Source organism: Fusarium coffeatum, assembly GCF_003316985.1.
Source record: "Fusarium coffeatum strain FIESC_28 chromosome Unknown BRIP53273_contig_77, whole genome shotgun sequence".
Taxonomy (NCBI): domain Eukaryota; kingdom Fungi; phylum Ascomycota; class Sordariomycetes; order Hypocreales; family Nectriaceae; genus Fusarium; species Fusarium coffeatum.
In genome coordinates this window covers 322,924-345,815 of record NW_022157873.1, presented here as the reverse complement: position 1 = coordinate 345,815, position 22,892 = coordinate 322,924, and the positions used below count along the sequence as shown (strand labels likewise).

Sequence of the window (22,892 nt, the reverse complement as noted above, 5' to 3'; positions counted from 1 at the left end):
CTATCAGCAACATTTTCGATGGTCTTCTTGATATCGCAGATAAGATGTTTTCGTATGATCAGATACAGGTTTGGAGATAGATGATATGTATTATTGCTACCCTATCATGTTTAAACGACTGGTCGTTGATTGAGTTGCCTCTCATCAGTCTTACACAGTAGTAGAAGACTTGTCCTGATGCTTCACGAACGTACTATATCACTGCAGAAAGTTTTATATTTTGACTGTTTAGTAAAATCCCTCATCCTTGAGTTCTATGTTTCTGAAACTCTCCATCGCATAAGTAATGAACTTATAAATTTGCAGAAACATAATAGATGAACAACTGCAATACAGAAACCACAGATCAGTCTGGATAGATACGCCCGATGACACACCAGCACAAAAGACGAAAGACGACCATATATCCATACGAACTTTCTCCGGAGCGCTATCATGACTGCTGGCATCCGAGGACGCGTGAGAAAGATTGAACATACCACACTGAAGATTGGTCGTTCAAGTGAAAATACATGTTAGTAACGCCAGCATCCCCCAAACATGCAAGTATTGCAGCCTGCAACAAAGAAGAGATAGAGTACTGCCAAACACCATATCAACTAACTAAGGCGGCAAGCAGCGTTACTGACTCCAAGGAGTAACGCCTAAAAGCTTCAGTGCGTTATTGAACACTTGCCTTGCGTTCTCAAAGAGTGCAAGCCTTGCTTCACCAGCAGATTCCTGTCCAGTCCAATCTTTTTCATCGTCGTCATCAAGCGTAGTTATCAGTTGATCGACTAGTCGTAGTAAGTACACGACTATGAATGAGGGCTCGAGGGTTCTGAAAGAACCATGTGCTGCGTCTGGGTATTGCAACAATATGCGAAGAAGTTCAGCATAGTCTTCCGATTCCAGGGATGTATAATCCAAACTGGTATAATTGAAATTGGTTGGCTCCGACCCAATCTTCTCCGAAAGTCTCGCATAGCAGTTCTGAATAGCTGCCCCTGTCTCTCCTTCTAGGGGCACCATCCTTTTTGCATCGCTGGTGTAAGTCGTATTGCGCTTGTGATATTGGTCCTGGATAAAGAGTCCGGCAAGCCCAAGTAGGTCCACTGACCTCTCCGAGTTGTCAACATGAGACACTTCCTCTTCTTCCTCTCCAAGGTCGGCTTGTACCATAGACCGACAGCCGTCAAGGTAATCACTCAGCAATGCTGCACCCTTCAACTCTTCTGGAAGCCCGTTGATCTTAGCGAAGGATGTATGTTGGAGTCGATCTGCTAGGTCTTGCCTTCCCATGAGCTTGAGGGTCTTGATTACTCGGTTGAAGTGCATCTCTTGCTCCATCGCCGCAACATAGATCATTTTGTCGAACGCGTGTGTCTTGAATCGGTCAAGCACTGCAGCAACGTCGCGAAGAAGGTATGATGTAGTTCCATTTCTGTAACGTAATACCGCCACAGACAACCCCTTTGCCTCGTGTTTCGAGAAGTCGATTTGCCAGGAATTTTCGTGCTCTTCGTAGACGCCGTTCTCTTTCAAAGCTTTTTCTACCTCCTCGATGGATTCTGGGGTAACCTGTGACTCCCCAGAGTACTCGTCAAAGGTTACTCCGAGTTGTGCATACGAGTCCGTTAAGTCCTTGACGGTCGCGTCTCGAAAGCGTTGCCACAATGAAATAGCTTCTGGCTCTCTGTCCTCCATCTTCTTGAAGAAGTCATCGCGTTCACCATACAAACCTGATGATTCAAGCTCCGTAACATCTTCCTCCTTTGCTTTCATGGCCTTACAATTCTCCACTTCTGGCTTGAAAAGCTCTTCGATTTTGTGGTTGACTTGGAGTAGGTGACGAAGGGGCTGATTCGCAAACTCTTCTTCAGAGCCAAACCTTTGCCAGCCTGCAGCGAGAAGGCCAATCTGCTTGCCCCAGTCGCCCAGATAATTCATCCTGACGACATCCCAGCCCATACTGGCGTGTATATTTGCGATATAAGTGCCTAGTAATGTGCTGCGCAAGTGAGATACCTGGAACTCACTTGCCATGTTTGGGGATGAGTATTCCACGATGACCTTCTTCTTTCGGCTATCAGACGCCGCAGGATCAACAAGTCCCAGGGATGTATCATAGCCGTAAGAGACATTTCTGTCGCTGATATAGGATAGTAGAAGTCGAGACAACGTATTTGGTGAGAAGAAGACTTGAAGACGAATGCCGTCCCGAATAGGGCACCCGAAGGGGGGATCTCTTGGTAGCTAAACCACATGCCATGTCAGTATTCTTTCCTTTTCTTAGATAGCCTCAGTTTATCGTACCCTTTGAAGAAGGTCCTTGGCAAGCTCCTCATGATTGGTGTTTTGGATCCTCAGCCTCGGAGCAACAACTACGAGGTCCCCCATCCCCGTAACGTTGGAAGTTTGTATAGCATCATAGGCAATCTGCCTATCGCAATCAGTGAGCTTCTGGATGGTGTCGGCGAGGTAGACTCGGAAGATGTCTTGAGGGTTGTGCACGATATCGGCACCGGGGTATTCCGGTATGGGCGTGTGCAGTCCTGCTTTATCGAGCAGGTTCTCAATTCCGCTAACGGAGCAAGTAGTCACTGCCATAGCCACGATGTTTTGTGATGGTGTTGAGGAAAGAAGGAAGTGAGTCAGATGGTTGTTGCCTCGTTGAAATAGCCTGTTGAATTAGAAGGAAGGAGCGGCCAACACCATATGAAGTACAATCATGGGAGCAGTCGGGCATTAAGGCATATGACTCTACAGCCTCATAAATAAATTTCGCTCTATGATTTGCTTATAGTGATCAATGCCATGGAGATGCGAGATGAGTTGTCACCCACCCAGAATCTCTCCCAGCTGAGGCTGTCAGCGAGCAATTGGCTATAACTCACCAGTTGGAGTGAAGGTGGTGTAGGACACACCCCGCGATGGAGGCAGGCAGCTTTCAGGCTGCATTCAAGAATCACTCCAGCAGCGCGCCATTGACGTCGCAAGACGTGTCATATTTCGTATATGATCATCTCCAGAGTTGATGCCCAAATTCCAGAAACTCGGTCCTTCCGAATGTTTCGATGCATGTGATGAAGAACAAAAAGGCAACCAGAAGTGAGTTACAGAGCCTCGTTGGCATGCGTTTTGAGGCCTTCATGCAACCCTCAGACCCCCGTCAGATTCTCGAAAGGGCTTCTGTTCCGCAACTCGTAGTTGCCTCTTTTTCAAGATGGAATGACCACATTCAATGAAGATCAAATGATGAACAACACTCTAATGCTGGTGGCCCAATAGTTACACAGGCTTCTGTTAGGTAGCAACTCGCGATCACTATCCCTTCAGTGTTTCCCTCGGTTTCCTTTCAGGCCTGTGACAAACTCTCGCAAAGCCTTAGACTTGTCTTCTAAGGAAGCTTGTAAGCGCTCTCTTGTGTAGTCTGCCTTCAGTGACTGTGATTGGATCATCTTCATAGCATAGGTAAGAAGCTCGTTGCAGTTGAGTATAGAACCTATTATCGTCACTTTAGCTACCAAGTTATGCAATTGGCCTTTGAGGAGCGGAAGGTAGAGCTTATGCACAGAAAGTCAAGATATCTTCAAATTAATCGACTGTAAGGTCCCTTCAGCCCTTATCTAGGTAGTACTGGTTCGTCTCTTCTCCGACGCCTTTTCAAAATCCGAAACAAAAACATGAGTCCGGAGTACCAGACATGACAAGCAAACTGTATCAACCTGACAACCACTTGGCTATGTCGTAGAGCTGATCTCTTGGTCTTGATAAATCCTTTTGCCTTCTCCATAGATTGAGCAATATGTAGTCGCAGCAGATACAGGATACCTGCTATACATATGAACGAGAACGATGCCACAAGAAAGATATATCCAGGCCATGATGCTTCGTCTCCTTTCTGTGGCTTACCGCTGTATACTTCCGCAACGAGGGTCAGAACAGCAAATACCTGTTATAGATTAGTTTTGCCTTTGTCTAGGGGCCAAGGGGGCGAACTTGCAACCGTAGCGACGACGAGCTCCTTTGCTCTTTCGTCCCTGGTTCTCTGTTGATCTGCACAGTCGAGCTGTCTCTGTAGACTGGTGTCAATTATAGTGAACAGATAAATGGGTTTCAATAGGGCTGTAGAGGATAACTCACCTCATGCCTGAGTCCTTTGAATGATCTTTGGATTTCTTCCAGTTTATCACCAACACGTTTCAGCTTTTTCAAATTCTTCGTGATTGCACGCAGAGCCTTTAGAGCTTGAATATCGCTGCGTAAACTCCGCCAGAGCATCCCTTGAGGTACACCAGCTTGATCCAACTGAATACCTTCATCCAGAAAGCTTTCAACCTCTTTGATGTTCTTATTATTGTAGGATATCACCCTGCTCAGTAAATCAGGGTATATTTTCAAGGCTTGTTCGTTCGAGTGGTTGAGAGTTCTGTTGGAGTTGTCTCTGATACTGCGTGTCTGCTTTCATGTTAGTCAAACATAAGTTAATTGTTTCTCGACAAATGGACGGGACCCAAGCCTAATATATGTGTTGCACAGATGACTTACATAGGAATCCAGACTATGTCTGAAGACTTCGTGGACAAGGGTATGATGCCCATGTACCTTATCGATCCGTTTGGCTAAAGCAACAAGAGAATACTGCCTTGGACGCCACTGGCTCGCCGTATCTCTCACATCGACCTCGACCATAATAGGGTCAACACACTCTTCTGGGCTTTGGGTTTCTTCCTCGTCCCCCAAGATTCGTGGTTCACTTTCAAAGAATTCGTCATCAAAGCAATATGCCGTCCAATGCTCTTCAGTCACCCCAGTCGCCGAGAACGAATACACTCCTTGGTGTAGAAGTAGTTTTTCTTCTGGTGCCAAGTCTTCCGTGTCGGTTAGGATCGAACGCAGTTCCTCTTTGCTAAAGGACTCCAAGTCAAAGTGTGTGCGGAACAGCTTCTTGCCATGAAGAGTGCGCTTGTCTTCTCTTCCACTAAGACCAATTGCGTAGAAAGGTAATGTAAAGCTGATAACATAACTTGTATTCCACAGGTCCTGAGTGTATCAAAGCTTTATTAGCGTTCTGGAATTTGGTGTGGGCTGTCTTTTCTCGGTAACTTACAGAGACTTCCAGCGAAATGCTTGGGTTTGGGTCAGTTGTTATGTAATTAGCAAGAAGATCCTGAAGAGCAGCAACTTGGAATGCGTTTGCAGTTTTCAAAATTGCCAGTACACTCGCACCATCAGGATTGCTAACAAACCTTTCAAAATATCTGTTAGAATTAAGGTATATCAATATCCATTTTAGGCAGCTTACAGATGTCGAATGGGCCCAACCATCTCTCCTGATGGACTCTCACGATATCGCTATGATGTGTTAGATGTAGGTATCCTCTGCCGATAGAAGAGATAGTACACACCTCTTTTCGCAGGACATTGTAGAGATCAATGCGCCCTAATACATTCCCATATCGAGAGGTCTCTGCTGGGTCATCTTTAAGAAGCCAGTAGTTTCGATCCGACACCCACGCTCTAGGTTCCTCAACATTCACCGGCTGTTGGTCCCGGGTTGGAACCTCAAGGCCAAGGAGCTGACCAGCACCCTGACAGAACGCTTCAACACGCTGTGTTTCAAATTCTCCGCGAGGCGATGAACGCTGATCCATAAAATTTGAGATTTCTTCATCTTGACAGTTGCACCCACTCCTCTCCCCCAGAATTTTGATGAAGGGTTTGTTGTGTTCTGAGGCTGAGTACTTGACCATCTTCCATTCTTTTTTCCATTCGTCTCGTTCAGTGAATATGACAGAACTTGCTGTGGTCATCCATTCAAGACATGATGCGACACGAGAAGGGCCATTGTGCACCGGTAAGGTTGGCGGTGGTGCTGTGTTCCGTCTAAGAAATGGCATGGCTTGATGGGGGCTTCAGACTTGTGAGTTGCCACACTGGAAGCTGGTTCAGTCAGTTCTTTCCTCGAATGTGACTATATGATGAGTCCTTCGTTTCATAAGGAAGGAACAAGTTAGATCCATGACAATGGGGGAGATAGATAGATAGGTAGGTAGGTAGCTTTGTAGGTCATTACATATGAGGAATCTGGCAACCATCTTGTCCAGTCCTTCCTTCCTCGTCTTCTTCTTCTCCCGTAACAATCCCAACCAAGATCTTACCTGCAGGCAGACGAAGTTGCAGAGCCAGTGGTAGATCAGCCTTCGTTTCGAAGTGTTGTTGGTGGGAGCGTGTGTTGATGCGCCGAGTATCGCAGTTGGGACACCGAGGACTGCAACAATTTGGGCATGGGTCAACTGACACTTTCATACCCCCGTAACCACACACACACTATGAAACTGTCAGAAGCTGCCTTATATGTCATCAGAGGTGTGTGCTATTTCACCACGACTCGGAACTTTTAGCCGAGTCTTGGGTCTCGAATGTGCACTTTTGCCCTCTATTTCTTTCTTCCTCTTTACTTACACAAACCCAGACCCAAACGACCTTCCGTCGCCCCGGTGGTGTCTCGATTATTGGAAGTCCAGGATATAAGAGAGGCGTAGCAACTTTGAAACCATCAGTTCTTTGGCGTATAGGATACCCAAGAGTAGTCGCCGGGAAAAGGCGTACCGCGAGAGCTTGATGCTCTGGATGGCCTCAGAGGTGTCACCCGATGATGGTTCTCAGGACAATTGTGATTGTTTGCACAATTGTCTGCCTTTTCTTCCGCCGCAATTGCTTCAACAAAATTGTCGTCTGTTGCCTTTTGGCATTTCGGTCAGCCTCGATAACATCCCTCCGCTGTAGGGTGGTCTGATGACCGTGACCAAGTTCAGCTCGGCAGCCCATACCTGCAATTGAGTTGCCGTGGATGATCTCATTGTCGCTGTTCTCTTCTTTTTCGCTCTTTCCCGTATTTTTCTTGTGTGGTTCGCCAGCCTCAATGGTTGGATGAGGGACGGTAAGGCAACTTAATAAGGTACCAACTCATCGATCGTCATCTTCCCTCTTGGTTGGCTATATGCCGGCAGATGCATGGCAGCCATGGCTTGGATATTAGGTTGTAGCCCAGCAATCAACTGACTTGACTCACACAATAATTTAAAAAAAAAATGTTCTGGATACTTCATTTGTCTCGCGATGTCCTAGTGCTAGTTTGAGTTAGCATGTTACAAGATAGTAGTGTCACTTTCAAGTCACCCTGTCGCAGGTCGACCATTCACTCACCAGCGCAGCCACAGGCCTCATGCAGTAATGGGTAGCCACTCTCGGCGAGCGGTGAGGGTGATACACATTTTCTAGATCCGCCGAGGTTCTCACATTATCGACTAGTCTAAGAAGCTCACATGGTTCATTAACATCTTTGCCGATTACAAGGCCAACAGTCAGTCGTGAAGTTGAGTGCTGTGTTACCGTGTTGTGGTAGTGTACCTGCAGATATCTCATGGATAAGATAGTAAACGGCGGCAGTTTCGTGTCACCTGGGCCTGGGGTCGACCCTAGTCTTGTTCTACAGATACTACACATATATGATGTAATTTCATAGCAAGGTAGTATATTGGAGAAACAGCGTCCAAGTGCTACGTTGTGGAAGATGAGAATTACAAAAGGGCAACTCACTGCAGTCAACCGAGCCGGTGCGTCATGGCCTGTCAGTTTCAAAACGACTAGGCCCAAATGATAACCATTGAAACTCTCTATAGGCTAATGTGGATGTTTGTTCTACGTCAACAACGCCTCTCGGTGGCCTATGCAGGCACACGCTCCTGCGGCAGTTGTGCTGCAAGTCCGACTATGGCGACCAGCCTTATAACCTTTGCATCAACGGGACGGTGCTTAGATTCCTCGCGGACGTTCTTCGCGGACAACATATCTATTTATTCGTCACTCAACGTTCCCCATAGAGCTCATAACGGCTCCCCAGTCCAAATAGCCATCAAACCATATCGAAGGGTCAACCCCCTGAAGCATCTCTGGACTCCATGGTATCTCATTCCACTCGGGCACTCCAAATCCATCCATCTGCATGTCGTTACCAGCTGGCGCTACAGGCCTTGCGATATCGCTTGTACTGCAGTCCTCCATCTCTGTGTCTCTCCGATCGGCACCTTGAATCTTGACCGCCTCGGTTCCAGATGAGACAATCTCTACCCATCGTTCCAGCTTCGCTCTTGTGATCCTGACTTTGATAGCACTCATACTCCAGAGATTGTGGTCTGAGCTACCAGGCTCAGCTGACGACGCTTGGAACGATGCGTTGGCCTTTTCGAACTTGGAGTATATGCCTGATAATATCCCCGTGACATCTAAGTAGAGTCCAGGCTGGGTCTGTATCTGAGACCGTAAGGCAGCCACTGCAGAGGGTAACCTTGGGTCTGTACCCTCCCGAAGAAAGATGGGGCTGGCTCCTTGAGAGTTGGCCCCATGTGCACTGGGCGTCGTGACTGAAGGTGTTGCATGTGCGGAGCTGACACTCGCCGCGTAGTCCGAGTCTGCTTGGTACAATTCCACATTTGGATTTGGTGCGCTGGTATCTTCAGGCATTGGCATTGGAGGTCTCGTTAATGGAATCTGGGCTGTGAACTTAGTCCAACGCCCCAGCATCGTCATGCCGTAGATCAGCTGGGCAGCGATGGGTGTGGTCTGGCGGTGGTACTCCGAAATCGGTATCGATAGCCAATGATCAAAGAACTGCTTCAAAGCGTTTCTTGATTGGTAGAAGATGTCAAGTGCGGATGCGGATCCTAATGCGGGAGAAGTTAAGGACTCTGACATCTGAATTATACGAGCAGTGTCAAGTAAAGGGGGCTCATATAAACGGAGCATAGCTGTGTTAAGAAAGACCTTTATTACATCTGAGTAAACCACATTAGTAAGGTAGTGGTAGGGATCTAGCTGATAGAGCACTTACTATCATTTTGAAGATCGTGAGGTAGACTGAGCCGTATCCTGTCAAGCTCGGTGTGAAACGCAGAAACATAGGCTGACATGGGTGCCGTTGGAAGACCGAGAACTTCCTCGGTGGGATCATCGGGGGCATTGAGTTGTGAGATACGCTCTGTCAAGTGTTGGATTCGAACGAGTGCAACAAGCCGCGTATCTGTCTCATATTCTCTTTCTTGTTCTAGCACTGATAGACATGTTTGGATGTACTTGGTATAACGCATAGACTCGAATCGCTGAAACCCGAGTGCCATCCTAGAAACAAGTTAGCTACGGTTCTTGACAGATGACAGCGTGAAACTCACGATGATGATAAGTACCACACTCCCAGCAACGCTCTCCTCTCTTCGTTCGTGCGTGCTTTGGGCTGGAACGGTATCACGACCATCAAGCTGGTTCGCTCAAGAACGGTCGGACTGCGGTTCAAACCCAGCTCTCCCACAAGCGTGGTGGCCAAGGCAATCAGATTGTGAAGTTGGGCATGCATGAAGCAGTGATACTGATACCACGCAACTATAACAATGATTCCCAATAGTAGGTCCAGTGACCGCTCCGATCGGATGAGCATGTGATCTGCGACATGCTTCATCAGATGATACATCTGAGCTCTCATCGACCTCAGACTGCGAAGCGATGCGACCATGCGGATCGAGGCCATGAGAAACGGTCGGGTCTCTCGAAGCTTTGCTGCCGTGACACCGTTTGGTACGATGACGAAGGGGTTCAAAGTCTGTAACTCCTTTCGGTAGATGTTGAGAAGCTCTTGGTCTGAAGCAGGAGGAGGGGGAGCATCTCCACTGGTCTGCCTGCAGATACATTGCGGAGGGGCATAAGAGTTGTAGGTATCAGGAATTGACCACCCTTCAGTGCTGGATGGAAAAGAAGGCTGGCTTTCCTTTGAGGAAGGCTTTTCTTGGTCAACAACATGAGGGTCTACCTCGGTCGGGATGCAGGTGGTATCTGTTGCTAGGTCGGCACTGGTCAAGCCACCTGCTTTCAGAAGATTAACCAATCCATTGAGTCTTTCTTCTATTTGAGCAGTTCGACTAATTGGGTTGTGTTAGTGATAGTCTATTGTGATGCAGTATACTATAAGTTGTTGACAGTGGGTACTGGGGCGACTTACGAGGGTTTGACTGTTCTCTTTTTCCTCGGTCGATGGACCTGTTCAGTACAATTCTTGACCAATCTTTCACATCTATGCAATGCATGTGTCAGTCCCATTTATGCCATAGCCCCGGATAATTATGGAGAGCTTCCGGTTTGAGCCCCGGCGGACCCGGCGAATGGACCTCCGGATATTCGGTCTCCTCGGGACTCCGTGAAACGAAAGAACCACGCCACCAGAAAATAAGAAAGTAAAAAGGGTTGAGTTGAAATACCTATCGCATTTGGCTCCAGGAGAAGTGTTTGAGCGTATACACTTGGCTTTTGCCGTAGAACACTGCGCACAAGCAGCACCCCATTTAGCCGTCGCGGGTTTGGGTCTGTGAGTGTGATTCTCAACACTCGACATGATAGATCGATCGAGATAAGATCTGCGGTTGCATAAAGAGCGTGCAGCAAAAAGAAAGAGCGGTGGACCTTGCAAAAACAGGTGAACAAGTCCGGCGGACTTTTTGGAGATCTTATAAAAAGAGGTCCGGCTTCGTTAAATAGGGTATGCGGTATGCGCAGAGAGATAACTAAGCTGGGCTATTTTTATGAAACGACGTCAAATCAGGAGAACTGCGCGGAAAGTCCGATTTGGGTGGGTCTAAAGGGGGTCGGGGCATGGGTCGGGCCTTTTACTATACGCCGTCCTTACTGGTAACCAATCGACCTATGATAACCAGTTCAGGTTCAGCTATTCGTGATTGTCTTGTTTATAGTCGACAACCATAGTATATCATTCTCAGAGTAGTCAATCATGTTCAACAAATCAGAAGCTGTTTCGCATTGCAAGACGACGTATGTAAGCAGACTCTATCAACGCCAATCATTCACAAAACATATATCATCCAACCTAGCAACCAGCACCATAAATCCTGTTACAGGTATGGGTTTGACGAAGGCGAAGTGAAAGAAGTTATTAGATGTTTTCCCCGAAACCCGGGACACTTGGTACAGGCTGTCATAGACCTGACATTCTTCATAATGATATCAGAGGAAACAATCACAGGTTGGAACAAAAAAACAATCGTAAGTTGAATGACTGCATGCTCTGCTACTTAGTGACTGCCCAGAAAAGATTGAAACGCATTCTAACAAAAGAAGCCCCTTATCGAGGCACCTGATACAAGCTCCTAGCCTTTGTACGCCCGTATGTCAAATACACCATATGATGATACATGCCGTCCTGGAGTCATTACGTTGTGAAAACTCCCTCGGTCGGCTTACACAACTCCAGAAGCCCGACAGTTCCCATAATTCCTTCTGTATTTCTTCTCAATGTCTTACTTGGATCTCGAAACACCAGCACCAATGACTCCAGGCAGCTTCTCCTCGCCAACGCTGAAGAGCATGCCAATGGCCAGGTACAAGATGGTAAGGAGAGAGATGGTAAAGCCGGCAAAGAGCCAGAACTGAACACTAATGTCCTGCTTGGAGCAAGCACCGCCAGCCCAGTGCGTGACGCTGCCGCTCTTGGACTTGGTGCTAAGGCAGTGGCAAGAGAAGCAAGCATCATCGCCCTTACCGTACCTGCTTTGACAGTTGCCATGGCCTGAGCAGTTGCCAGTTCTCTTGTTGCACTCAGACTCAGACTTGAAGCACATGGAGGCAGGGACCTTGGAGAACCGGGGAACCTCGGGGGCGGATGAGGTCTCGGCAGCGGCAGGCGCTTCGTGAACCTCCTCGATGGAAGAGATGACGGTCTCGGCCTGTCGGCGTCGAAGGTCGTGATCCTCAGCGGAGTCGGATGACAGAGGAAGGAAGACCAAAGTGGTATCCATCTCGCCTGATTCAGCGAGCTTCTGGAGCTTAGGAAGCTCGTTCAGGAGGGTAGTGGGGTGATCGCCGTCCTTGTCAGAATGTTAGATAAGCAGTATAAATAGCAAGATGAACAGTTGAAATACCTGAGATCTTTTGTATGTCGCAAAAGCAGCATTGCCACGGAAACAGCTGCCGTCCATAGCGGCGATTCGGTTCAGGGGACAATCGGGCATCTTCATGATGCTCTGGAAAACTTCAGGATGGTCTCCATTCTCCTTGCTCCTATCCATAGTAAAGTCGGGCTGCGTGTTCTGAAGCCAGCCGAAGAACGATTCATATTCGAACGTGGGCATGCCATCGATGTTGATAACCAACTGGCGCGGTGTCGCGGTCTTGTCATCGGAAAACAATGACGCGGGCTTCTTGCCATATTTGTTCATTAAAGAGATGATTCTCTCCTCATCATCGGAGTCGGTGAAATCGCGGAATGATGGTCCCTCTCCATCGGAGGCGAGACGCTGGTGAATGATGAGGCGTGCTTCGCTCGGAGTGAGAGTCGTCGTGGGCTCGATATGGTGGGATCCTCGTAGGATATAAACTTTGGCGAGGTCGGAAGCAGAAGCAAAGCCTGCAAGGGCTGCGCTGAGCCCAATGGTGAGCTTCATTTTGATGTGGATTGATGAAGCTTGTTGTCTGGGTCCAGCTGAGATAGCTTGGAGTCGCAAGCTTGGTAGGCAACGCGAATCGGGGATGATGCACGTGTCGGGTTTGCGGCCTGGAGTTGTTCCGTCATACAGTGCATAGAGTGCTGTTGTCTCAGCCAAGAATTTCAACTATCAAGTTCCAAGCATCAATTACTGAAACAATACAGGCGTTAGAGCCAAATTTGATTTCTCACAGTCATTAGTATGTATTTTAATTATAATAAATATTTCAAGGTTAAGCTTTGCGCTCAAACCTCTGTTTCTCATTCTCTTCGTACCTAGGGGCAGGTGCAGCAGAGCACAGTGCTTCCATGACGCACACTGTCGGTAGCAGATAGTGGGCTCCTAACCGCGGGACAGTCATGGCTTCTAACTCTGCCGTTGTGATCACTTCTTTCACTATCGTCATGATGCGTATCATTCGTTGACTTCATTACTTATAGCGATAAGCTTCGCATTCTTCTTCTTTACAATAAGGCACTCCCCTTTCTTTGATCGCCTTCGGGCAAAGGCAAAGGCGATATGTTGGCTCGCCAAGCTGTTCTGCGACGAGTAACTCTCGCCCAGCCAACTCAACGAATCCTCCTCGCAAACCAAATTCGACCTCTAAACCGAACGATATCTTTTCTACCATGGCGTAAAAAGAAACCCGAGCCTCAAACTATACCGGTATACTTTGCGAACCCCAATACTCCCAACCATGGCGAATTCAGTCATATGAGTCCGGCGGAGGAGAAGAAACTTTGGAGGAAACTAAAATGGAGTATTCGCCATACTCGCTTCCGGTATGTTGCTTGAAACTCACGTAGCGCAACTGATAACGCTGGTGCTAACACTTTGTTAAGTCGTTTCGCGTCTACTGTTATCATACTGTACATGTGCTGGCAAATCTTCTGCATTATTGTATTCGATCCCCTATTCGATTGGGCTGATGCCGAATGGGAGGCTTTGTCTGATAAGGAAAAGGAGGAAGCCGAGGCTAACCACGATCCCGATGAGCCGTTGGTGTTCCTTCCCTTTCCCTTCACGACGGAGGAAGTTAAACAACCACCCTATCGTGGTTCAGACCCAGAATGGCAAACATTTGTAAAGGTCAGCCAGGACAAGAAACTCTTACAAGAGATTAAGAATGGTCTGGCAAATGAGATCAAGCGTGGTGTTGAGAGAAACCCGGCCTTTAACAAACTCCTTGGAGGGGAAGTGGCTGTAAGGAAATTTTGGCTTGACATCATATTCCCACCCGCCCCTCCACCGATACACTACGTCTCTGGAATTTTGATTGACGAAGAGGGCATCTTTTGGGGTGACCGACCCATTGATTCGACCGCCGCCAGCACCCTCGCTAAAGCTCTCTACCCCAAGGCTCTTGCAATGGGTTGCTGGACTTTTGTGAGCTTTCTGGCAAAACAGATCGCGCAGGATGTTGGAAAAGGTATTGGTTTAATCGAACAAGATCCTCCTGAATCTGCGTGGCAACATGTGCCAGTCGGTAGCCTGCCTGGCACTATGCCACAGCAAACCCCTAGAGTGGTGGTCAAGCACGATCCCAAAGCGCATACATCAACACTCCCACCCGCTTTCAATGAAATCTTGGGTGCTGCATTTGGACCTGATGCGAAACTAGACCCACGTCTCCAAGCTGCCAGCATAGCTGGCGCGTTCGCCTTTTTGCGATATTGGAAACCTACAAGGACTGTGCCCTCGAGAGGGTGCATCAAGGTCGACGGTATTGTCGAGCTGAAGGGAAAGACAGCTGTCATGGCCGTTTTAGTTGCAGGCTACTACGATCCGAAAACACGCCAGTATGTTGCTGTGCAAACTCGACTCAAACATTTAATGCAGTTGAGACAGCGACCAGCGCCTGGTTAAACTAGATCTCCACTACATAATTTTACATGAAAAACAGCGAAGAATTGAGCATGGCTATGGGCGGCGCCTGGAGGGACTTGATTAAAGATACCATAGGAGTCTGGAATATCAATGTCTGATATTGGATTGATTCAACTAGATCGTGCAACAAGTGCCGTATCGAAAACATTTATATGCGCCCTATAACCCTGTATCCTTGGGTTTCTTCCGCGAATGAAGTAAAATATGCATCCATATACCCGCAACACCAATGCCAATCCATTCCGTACCCTACTCATAAAAACTACTACCGAAGGCCTGCCCCATATGCATTCAACATCCAAGCTGGACTCGAAGGAACAGGACGAGGGGGTGGGGGTGGTGCCATGGCCACACCTGTACCTGTAATCAACAACATTCTATCATACCCCGGCAAACGCATGTGAGACACCTAGTTCCGCAGCACGTTGGCGGTGATGGTGAACACTTCAAGCTCAACCTCTGGACCTCCTGGGACCCGCTCCTCCCGAGGAATAGCGGCAATGAGATGTGTCTCAATGGTATTGATTCCCTGATGCAGCATGGCCTCAAATGCGCGCTCGTGGGGCTGCTGGCCAGGAGCTTGATGGTGGATGGGCTTGAGAGGTTGCTTGTTCACTAATGTCCACAAGCTGTACTGTCTGTTTTGCAAGTGGTTGGGTATCGCGGTAACGACAAGGATTCGTGTGAGATGGGACGCTAGGTTGACAGTAGCAAACTGTTCCATCTCCTTGGGGTTTGGCTTGACCGTCGCTAGTATAGGGCTGTGGGACTGAAGGGTTGGGTGAACTTGCATCTTGACGGTTTCGATGAGAGCATCATCAACACCTGAATTCGTTAGCGAAGGCCACATAGAAGTAGGCAGCGACAACTTACCTTTACCGGGTCGACGAGGGTGTTTCTGGTCCATATAACCGTTAACCAAGGGATTGGTTATTGGCTGAGGTGGCGCGATAGGAATGGGAGCAAAAACGGGACCGGTTGCGGCTGTAGGAACCATAGTTGTAGCCTGGCCTGCTTGTTGAGGGTTCTGTGGTTGTGGCACGACGGCCGGCGATGCGACAGGGGCGGATTCTTCTTTCGTGGCTGCTTGTGTAGATGGGCTTGGAGATGGAGCAGCAGAGAGGACAGAAGCACTTCTGGCCTTTTCCAGCTGGGGGTTGACAGCCAGAGCCGGTGTAGAAGTGCGCGTTGTACCGTTTACGTTGAGACCGTTTGCCATGTCTTTTTGCTGAGCAGGCGCTGGCGAATCTGCAGAATCCCGCTGGCCTCCAACATGGATGGTAATTTTCTTGGGGCCCGGTGTCGGGGTATCACTGGTTCCGCCTACCTTGAGTTTAATCTTTGGTTGCGCGGGTTCAGGGACGTCAGCCCGTGCTTGTTTGAATTGTTCGTAAAAGAACTCCTGTTAAACGAGTTAGCGATGTCACTGCGCATGACTTCAATTACAAACCTCAAGTTCTTGTGCGACAGTGTAGATTTCGCTACCCTCCTCGTTGAAAAAGTAGGCATTGGTCCAAAGCAGTTTTGCTCTCTCCTCAAAAGCAGCCCAGGACTTGAAATCGCTGATACCTGTGCTACCACCTCGACCATGCATGCCCCTTGTTGCCCGCTGCAACTTTCTGAGTGACATGGGGTCGCTGATGACTTTATAGTATTCCTTCAGGGTGCGAGGCGGTAGATTAACAAAAGCTTCGAAGTAAGGACCATCATATCTGAAATAAGTTAGCAATCGTCCAGACAACTCTCGACCGGGTACGTACCCTGGGTCTTCACGACGTATAAGCTCTTCAACGAGCTTCTCCTGTGCTTGCTGGAAAGACAAGCCCTTGTAGGGCACATTTTCGTACTGGTGGTCGGGCTTTGCCGCGGGCGCTGCTGGCTTTGGCGTCTCTTTACCTCTTGTTGAGGCTCTTCTGGCTGGCGTACGGTCGGGGCCCTTTCGCTTGAGGGTGATGGTGGTTCGTCTGCGAGATGGCCGCTCTTCTTCCTCTTCTTCTTCCTCATCGTCTTCGTCGTCTTCTTTTTCTTCGTCATCTTCAGGCTCGTCTTCATTGTCTTCATCCTCATCGTCCTCCTCGGCCTCGCCATCATCCTCACCACCTTCCTCACCATCTTCATCAGGGAACGGAGTCGGCAAGGCCTGGTAACCACGAACTTCATATGCTGGGTTCGTTTTGGTCATGTAATTGCTGACGGCCTTTCTGATTCGTTCCGCATCTTCGAATTCTGGAGTGTTTCGAGAATAGAATTCCTTCGCGTTGCTGATCATACGTTTGAAGTAACCCTCTAGCTCGGAGAGATCTTTGAATTCGCCGTTGTTTAGTTTGGTCTCGATCATCGATAACGAGATGGGCATGCGCGTCTTTTCGTAATATTCATCGTTTTCATCGCGGGGAGGTAGCTCTTCGAAGTTGGTTGCGACTAGACGGCCACTGTTGATTAGGTTAGTACAGCTAAACAAGGCTGTCCGATGTGCTCAAATACCTTTTGTCGGCAGTTTTCCGAAGGTGTTCCAGAAAAGACAACCCAAAAGCTGTTGTAGACTCTGCGGTCTCGCCTTTGGAAAGATCAAAATCGTTCTAGCTAGTGTTAGTCTCTGTAATATGAACATTGCATCGTTGCGCATCAAGTCGTTTTTGAATTGAGTTCTGCGACGCATGCGCGCATACGATGCTTTGCGAAAGGATACCCGAACTTACAGTAAGTCTACGACGCTTAGAGCTTCTGTCATCGTTCTCAGCCGAGGAGGCCCCATTGGCCTTGCGTTTGCTTTCCATGATGATTATAATCGATAGGGTCGCCTAAACTCGCGCATAAAATCGCCATACACGGTACGTGCTCCAAGAAATTCGTCGAGGCACAATTGAAGATCGCAAACTGCAGGCTCGAGGTCGTTGCGACGGCGCTGGTGTGGATTTTGACGCGTGCTGGCTAGTCCAATAATCGCGTCAAGCAGGGTAGTTCCTTAGAACAGGGCAGTTGACAAGGCCCAGAATTAAATAATGCACGGTTGGTAAATATATCCCAGAGACCTTGCGATATAACGCACTGCTCTAGATTATCGGGGGTCTTTGCAGCGCTTGTAAAAAGCTCCGATGCTGTCGTTTTTGAAGGTGGTGGTAGATGCTGCGGGTCTTGCCAGTATTGCCAGCTGAGGTTTCGAGGTACATGTTGGAGGTACCCGCACTCTGAACCATGTGCGTGCCTGATAGGTCAGTAAGGCAACAAGGCAGAAATATCATTTATGAGAAAACGCGAGCCAAAGCTCACGAATTGCTGAATTATTCCTCACAATAATAAATGATAGTTGAATTGTTGTGGCAGTTATTAAATATGCAAGCTTTGCCATTGTCTTTATGTTAATTGGGTTTCATGCACTCAACCGTCAGAACAACATCCATGACATCGTCTGCAAGTGATCGCCTGCGCTATGGTCGTTTGCAAGACTGCCTATATCATGATACAGTTCAAACGAAAACAGATTAATGATGGTTCAATAATAGTAATGAATATCCACATGGCATACATATTGGAACACAATCCGTCGTTTTATGTGGTACCATATGTTGTAGGATAAACCAGAAACGCTTATCCAGTCAACCGGCCGTTGCAATGCACGCCGAAAACTTATGGCCATCATGAATACCAGGTTGTTACGAGGGGCACAGAGCTAAGAGCTGGACCCAAATGGCGGTCGTGGGGCAGCTGCTAAGCTCATCAAGCTCCTATTCTTCAACCCCACATTGACCTCATTGTTTAGATAGGAAGCTCAATGACTGCTGCAACTTTCACTTCATCACCATAAAGATTCACAGTAACCTGACCAAAAAGATGGCTGATACACCGAGTGACCCGCCCCCGGACTACGAAAAGTCTACCGCCAGTCAAGGCAATGCCCCAAGACCAGTACGCAAAGGGCCTTTACCGCTAGATCTCCCTATCCTTCAGCACCTCAACTCAAAGCGAGTAATTCTTGCATCTGCATCTCCTCGCAGGAAGGCATTGCTACAGCAGGTTCGTACAATCATTTCACCGGTCTCATTATATGTTCTCACATCGTTTAGTTTGGCCTCACAAACCTTGAGATCCTACCATCTACCAAGCCTGAGAATCTTGACAAAGTCGCGTTGGGTCCATTCGAATATGTAGCTGCGACAGCTCATCAGAAGTGCATGGATGTCTACACCACTGCTTTGGAAGTGCACCTAAAGTCTATCCCTGACCCTGATCTCGTTATCGCTGCGGATACAGTTATCGTTACCAAAGATGGTCGCATTCTTGAGAAGCCTCGAAGTGAAGCCGATCATATTCGCATGTTGAAGCACCTTCGTGACCAGCGAATGCACAAGGTACTGACAGCGGTCACGGTCCTTGCTCCCCGGGAGGACGCGAGGGCCCCTGGTTATGAGATCGATAGCTACACAGAAGAGACCAAAGTGTACTTCCTGAGTGAGAGTGAGGGTCTTCCTGATGATGTGATTGAGGCCTACGTCAAGACTCGTGAAGGCGCGGATAAGGCGGGTGGTTATGCTGTCCAAGGTATTGGCGGTATGCTGCTTGTTGAGAAGATTGAAGGAAGTGTAGACAACGTTGTGGGGCTCCCCGTCAGACAATGTCTAGCTATGGCCGAGAAAGTCATATTTAAACAGCAACAGGACGACTATGATGAGGAGGAAGAAAGTGAATAAGTAAGAATATAAATTCGGTGATGGGAAGTTCTAGATGCGAAAATTCCATGCAATTCGAGCTCGCAGGCAATGCCACTACCCATTGATTAATTACGACATGGCTGCGATTCTTGTTCACATGTAACAATGGCTTAGAGATACGAAGATACAGCAAAAGTTCAATCATATACCGAAAGATGCACGACGCTACAGTATCCATTGTAAACTTGTTCTCACGGGACACAGATATATATTATATAAGGTACTTATATTTGGCACGGTACTGGGCTGTTAGGGAGGATTTAGACTCATGTCAGAGCCATTGAAACAGCACATAGAGTGGAGGTAGGTTGTTGTCAGTATCCAATAGATATTGGAGAATGTTGCCGTCCATATACAATTAAATATAGGGAACAACTTCTATTTGAATTATAGAATAAAAGATGAATTCACCTTGAGTACAGCGTTGCAGCTGTTAACAGATGTCCATCGTCATTAGTTCAGTGGCTGATGTGACTTGTACACCTGACCTGTTGAGATTCGACTTCGCTGGAAGAGGTCGCTATTCATTCCAGCATTGAAGAAGGATTGGCCTTGGGCTTGAAGTTAAAAGAGGAAGGCAAATATGCCAGAGCCCGAGATGCATCTCTTCTTCCAGCTCTGTGAGTTGTTCCTTCCTCAGTGCGGCTTGAGCAGTACCTGAAGTTGACTAGTAAAAGGCGCCTTCTATTTCTGGCAGTTCTGATCTGCGAGTGAGGCAGGTACCTGCGATAAACATTGGTCCCTGTCTTCTTGCTGATGCGGGATGATGCCATTTTTGAGTTAGTTGCCCAGGTCAGGGTCCCTCCTTCCTTTAGTCTGTCGTGCCTTTCACATGATAAAGTCGGGGACTACTTTACCCTTGCATACCTACCTATTGTTTGGAATCTACATCAACATCAACACAAACACAGTCATCACTTCTTTACTCTATACAGAACACTATTCTTCCGACATCCATAAACTCGCAGACATGTCTTCTCCCAATAACAACAAGTCACCGTCAGCTGGCAACCTCGACGGCGCTGGAGACGAGAGACCCCGGCTCACTGAAGAGGAAAAGAAGCAGAATCACATCGCATCTGGTATGTTGTTTCTTACACGCACACCCTATCTATTGCATGACTCTTTCGTTTTGCATGTCTCCCTCTAAGGCCCCTGGCTTATTATTATCATTATTATGGAAAAGAACAAAAGCGCCGTCAAGCGATTCGCGAAGGCTTTGATCGCTTGACAGAGCTCGTGCCCGGCTTGGAAGGACAGGGGAGATCAGAGGGCCTTGTGCTCAAGCGCACAGTGGACTACATGCATGAGCAGATTGCAGAGCGGCAAAGGCTGATTGCCCGTATAGAAGCCGCCGGTGGCCAGGTTGATGAGCAACATACACGGTAGGTGATTGTGTGATCAGGTTTAGTTCGACTGGTCCAGCCCGCTGACAATGTATATAGGGATTTGTATCAGCAGCTTCAGCGACTATCGACTTTGCAGAACCAGCAAAACCAGCAAGCCCAATAGAGTTGGCAAAACCTGCAAAACATGCGGCAAAATATGCCGCAAACCCAGCTGCAAAACCAACAAAACCAACAGAATGGGCAAAATCGGCAAAACATGATGCAGAACCTGCTAAAGAAGTTGCTAAATGACCTGCAAAACCTAGAGCGAGCCCGCCAAAAGCAATAGGATTGGCATGGACAGCGAGACCAGCCAAATCAGCAGCAAACCCACCAAAACCAGAAGAATTGGCGAACCCAGGTAGAACAGCGATACCTAAACAGTGCACAAGCCCGACTAGACGAATACATACTCAGCCGATCAAGCCTGAAAAATCAGTACAACACCGACAATTCCTAGAAAATCAAGGGTCAGGGAATTAATCTGTTAGCTTGAGTTCTTGACGCATGGTGAGCTTTGCTTCGGATCGTGCTTGAACTTGGAGTCGACCGTGTTTCAAACTACATTAATACAGCATTTCAATCAGCGTTCTGAAGTTGCGTTCCACTTACAGTATAGCGGAAGGGAAACATTGGTGAGGGTAATGACCATGCCTTAATAAATAACTTTTACACTTGTTACTACATTATAAAGATACGTGATAGATGTTAGGCGAATGTTTCTACCATGGTTCTTAGCCGGTCTCGCAAATCTTCCGGCGATAATCTCTCTTTGCCTAGCGCAACCTGCTGGTTCTTCACGTCGTCTTCTCCGACAACTAGAATCTGGCTATAACCGTTACCTCGAGCCTCCTTGATCTTAGCCCCCAGAGGTCGAGCAGTTGTATCCACGTCCACTGCCAACCCAGTCGGTCGAAAAGCATGCTCCGGGCCAGGCAACACACCATTCTCTAGCTGTTCATAGAGCTGCTTGTTTTTTCCAAGGAGAACATCACGTACATTTTCGGCCCAATCCACGACAGGGGCGGAGGTGTTGACTGTGAGGATAATGGCCTGACGAGGATTTAACCAGAAAGGCCACTTTCCATCATATTTCTCGATCAAGAGTGCCATGAGGCGTTCTACAGAGCCTAGGACAGCGCGGTGGACCATAACAGGTCGGACGGGTCCGTACTCAGCGAGAAGGGTAGGATCCTCGGTTGTCTCGCCTCTGGCCTCATACTCCGGAGCAGGTGCTTGATATTCGAGTTCGAATCGCTTGGGAAGCTGGAAATCAAGCTGGATAGTAGCTGTCTGGTGTTCCTTTCCATCGGAGTCCGTGAGAACAATATCAATCTTTGGGCCATAGAAAGCGCCGTCTCCTTCCTTGACACCCCATTCCATGCCTGATGCGTCCAGTGCTCGCTTTAAAGCATTCTCGGCCTGATCCCACTCTTCCTCGGTGCCGATGTAGTGGTCTTTGGGCCGAGTGGAAAGCGCCAGACGGTAGCTCGCGCCGAAGCGAAGAACTGTGTAAACGACCTTGACAAAATCCAGTGTCTTCTTGATTTCTTCTTCCACCTGGATAGGACGGCAAAAGATATGTCCATCATCCTGGTGGAAACGTCGGACACGAGTAAGTCCACTCAATGAGCCTGATACTTCGTTACGGTGTAACGGGCTGAAGTCGGCATACCGCACGGGAAGATCCCGATAACTATGTCGTTTTGAAGCGAATATGAGGCAATGTCCGGGACAATTCATAGGTTTCAAGCCATAGTCTCCCTCCTCTTCCTCTTCTGGCTTCAGGTTTTCTTGGTGACTCCCACAGCATCCATCATGCTGCGGCGGTGGTGGTTCTGTGTTCCCTCTCACAGCGTACATATCGTCCGCATAGTTTTCCAAGTGGCCTGACTTGGCCCATAGTGATTTTTTGTAAATGGTTGGCGTGATGACCTCCTCGAAACCATATCTCACGTATTGCTTTCGCAGAAAGTCGACAAGCCTGTTGAAGATTCGTGCACCATTCGGCAGGAATATGGGAGAGCCAGGGCTGTAGATCGAGTTGATGAAGAGTTCTTGTTGGGCGCCGAGTTTGCGATGATCGGGCGGTTCTCGCTTTTCGATCTTTTGAGAGTAGAATCGACTACGCGAAAGGCATTGCGGACATGTCCATGGTCTTCTAAGGGTAGTATTAAGGGCCAACCTGGCGGTTCTTGAGCGTATCATGGCTCCTTCGAGACGCAATGGCGCCAGACAATGATTGACGTTCAATATTTGTTGCGGAAATATGACGATCTAAAATTCGAACCCACCTGAGATCGTCTGAAAGACGCATGGCAGCTCGTTACTGCTTAAAGCTTAGCGGACAGCCCGGGCCGCTATTCTTAGCGGTCAGTTAT

At 48.1% G+C, this 22,892-nt stretch overlaps 8 protein-coding genes across 8 annotated transcripts; 3 read left to right on the top strand and 5 right to left on the bottom strand.

Moving 5' to 3' along the window:
- Window positions 1-621: 621 nt before the first annotated feature.
- FIESC28_03713 (uncharacterized protein) lies at window positions 622-2,589 on the bottom strand (the record flags this gene model as incomplete). Its single annotated transcript, XM_031157862.1, has 2 exons — window positions 622-2,235; window positions 2,296-2,589. 2 exons carry the CDS (start codon window positions 2,587-2,589, stop codon window positions 622-624), a joined length of 1,908 nt encoding a protein of 635 aa, XP_031018122.1.
- A 1,355-nt stretch (window positions 2,590-3,944) lies between these two features.
- Window positions 3,945-5,882, bottom strand: FIESC28_03712 (uncharacterized protein; the record flags this gene model as incomplete). Its single annotated transcript, XM_031157861.1, has 6 exons — window positions 3,945-4,064; window positions 4,126-4,440; window positions 4,531-5,025; window positions 5,093-5,243; window positions 5,288-5,337; window positions 5,391-5,882. The coding sequence occupies 6 exons, from the start codon at window positions 5,880-5,882 to the stop codon at window positions 3,945-3,947; spliced, it is 1,623 nt and encodes a 540-aa protein (XP_031018121.1).
- Window positions 5,883-7,848: 1,966 nt separating this feature from the next.
- Window positions 7,849-12,485, bottom strand: FIESC28_03711 (uncharacterized protein; the record flags this gene model as incomplete). The annotated part of the gene is made up of 5 exons (XM_031157860.1): window positions 7,849-8,819; window positions 8,876-9,162; window positions 9,213-9,953; window positions 11,347-11,909; window positions 11,964-12,485. The coding sequence occupies 5 exons, from the start codon at window positions 12,483-12,485 to the stop codon at window positions 7,849-7,851; spliced, it is 3,084 nt and encodes a 1,027-aa protein (XP_031018120.1).
- Window positions 12,486-13,046: 561 nt separating this feature from the next.
- FIESC28_03710 (uncharacterized protein) lies at window positions 13,047-14,512 on the top strand (the record flags this gene model as incomplete). The annotated part of the gene is made up of 3 exons (XM_031157859.1): window positions 13,047-13,309; window positions 13,370-14,326; window positions 14,431-14,512. The coding sequence occupies 3 exons, from the start codon at window positions 13,047-13,049 to the stop codon at window positions 14,510-14,512; spliced, it is 1,302 nt and encodes a 433-aa protein (XP_031018119.1).
- A 311-nt stretch (window positions 14,513-14,823) lies between these two features.
- Window positions 14,824-17,191, bottom strand: FIESC28_03709 (uncharacterized protein; the record flags this gene model as incomplete). Its single annotated transcript, XM_031157858.1, has 6 exons — window positions 14,824-15,239; window positions 15,288-15,816; window positions 15,865-16,126; window positions 16,175-16,846; window positions 16,899-16,993; window positions 17,114-17,191. The coding sequence occupies 6 exons, from the start codon at window positions 17,189-17,191 to the stop codon at window positions 14,824-14,826; spliced, it is 2,052 nt and encodes a 683-aa protein (XP_031018118.1).
- A 1,054-nt stretch (window positions 17,192-18,245) lies between these two features.
- Window positions 18,246-19,102, top strand: FIESC28_03708 (uncharacterized protein; the record flags this gene model as incomplete). The annotated part of the gene is made up of 2 exons (XM_031157857.1): window positions 18,246-18,428; window positions 18,479-19,102. 2 exons carry the CDS (start codon window positions 18,246-18,248, stop codon window positions 19,100-19,102), a joined length of 807 nt encoding a protein of 268 aa, XP_031018117.1.
- A 991-nt stretch (window positions 19,103-20,093) lies between these two features.
- FIESC28_03707 (uncharacterized protein) lies at window positions 20,094-20,635 on the top strand (the record flags this gene model as incomplete). The annotated part of the gene is made up of 3 exons (XM_031157856.1): window positions 20,094-20,205; window positions 20,358-20,508; window positions 20,569-20,635. The coding sequence occupies 3 exons, from the start codon at window positions 20,094-20,096 to the stop codon at window positions 20,633-20,635; spliced, it is 330 nt and encodes a 109-aa protein (XP_031018116.1).
- Window positions 20,636-21,219: 584 nt separating this feature from the next.
- Window positions 21,220-22,828, bottom strand: FIESC28_03706 (uncharacterized protein; the record flags this gene model as incomplete). Its single annotated transcript, XM_031157855.1, has 2 exons — window positions 21,220-22,636; window positions 22,806-22,828. 2 exons carry the CDS (start codon window positions 22,826-22,828, stop codon window positions 21,220-21,222), a joined length of 1,440 nt encoding a protein of 479 aa, XP_031018115.1.
- Window positions 22,829-22,892: the final 64 nt, after the last annotated feature.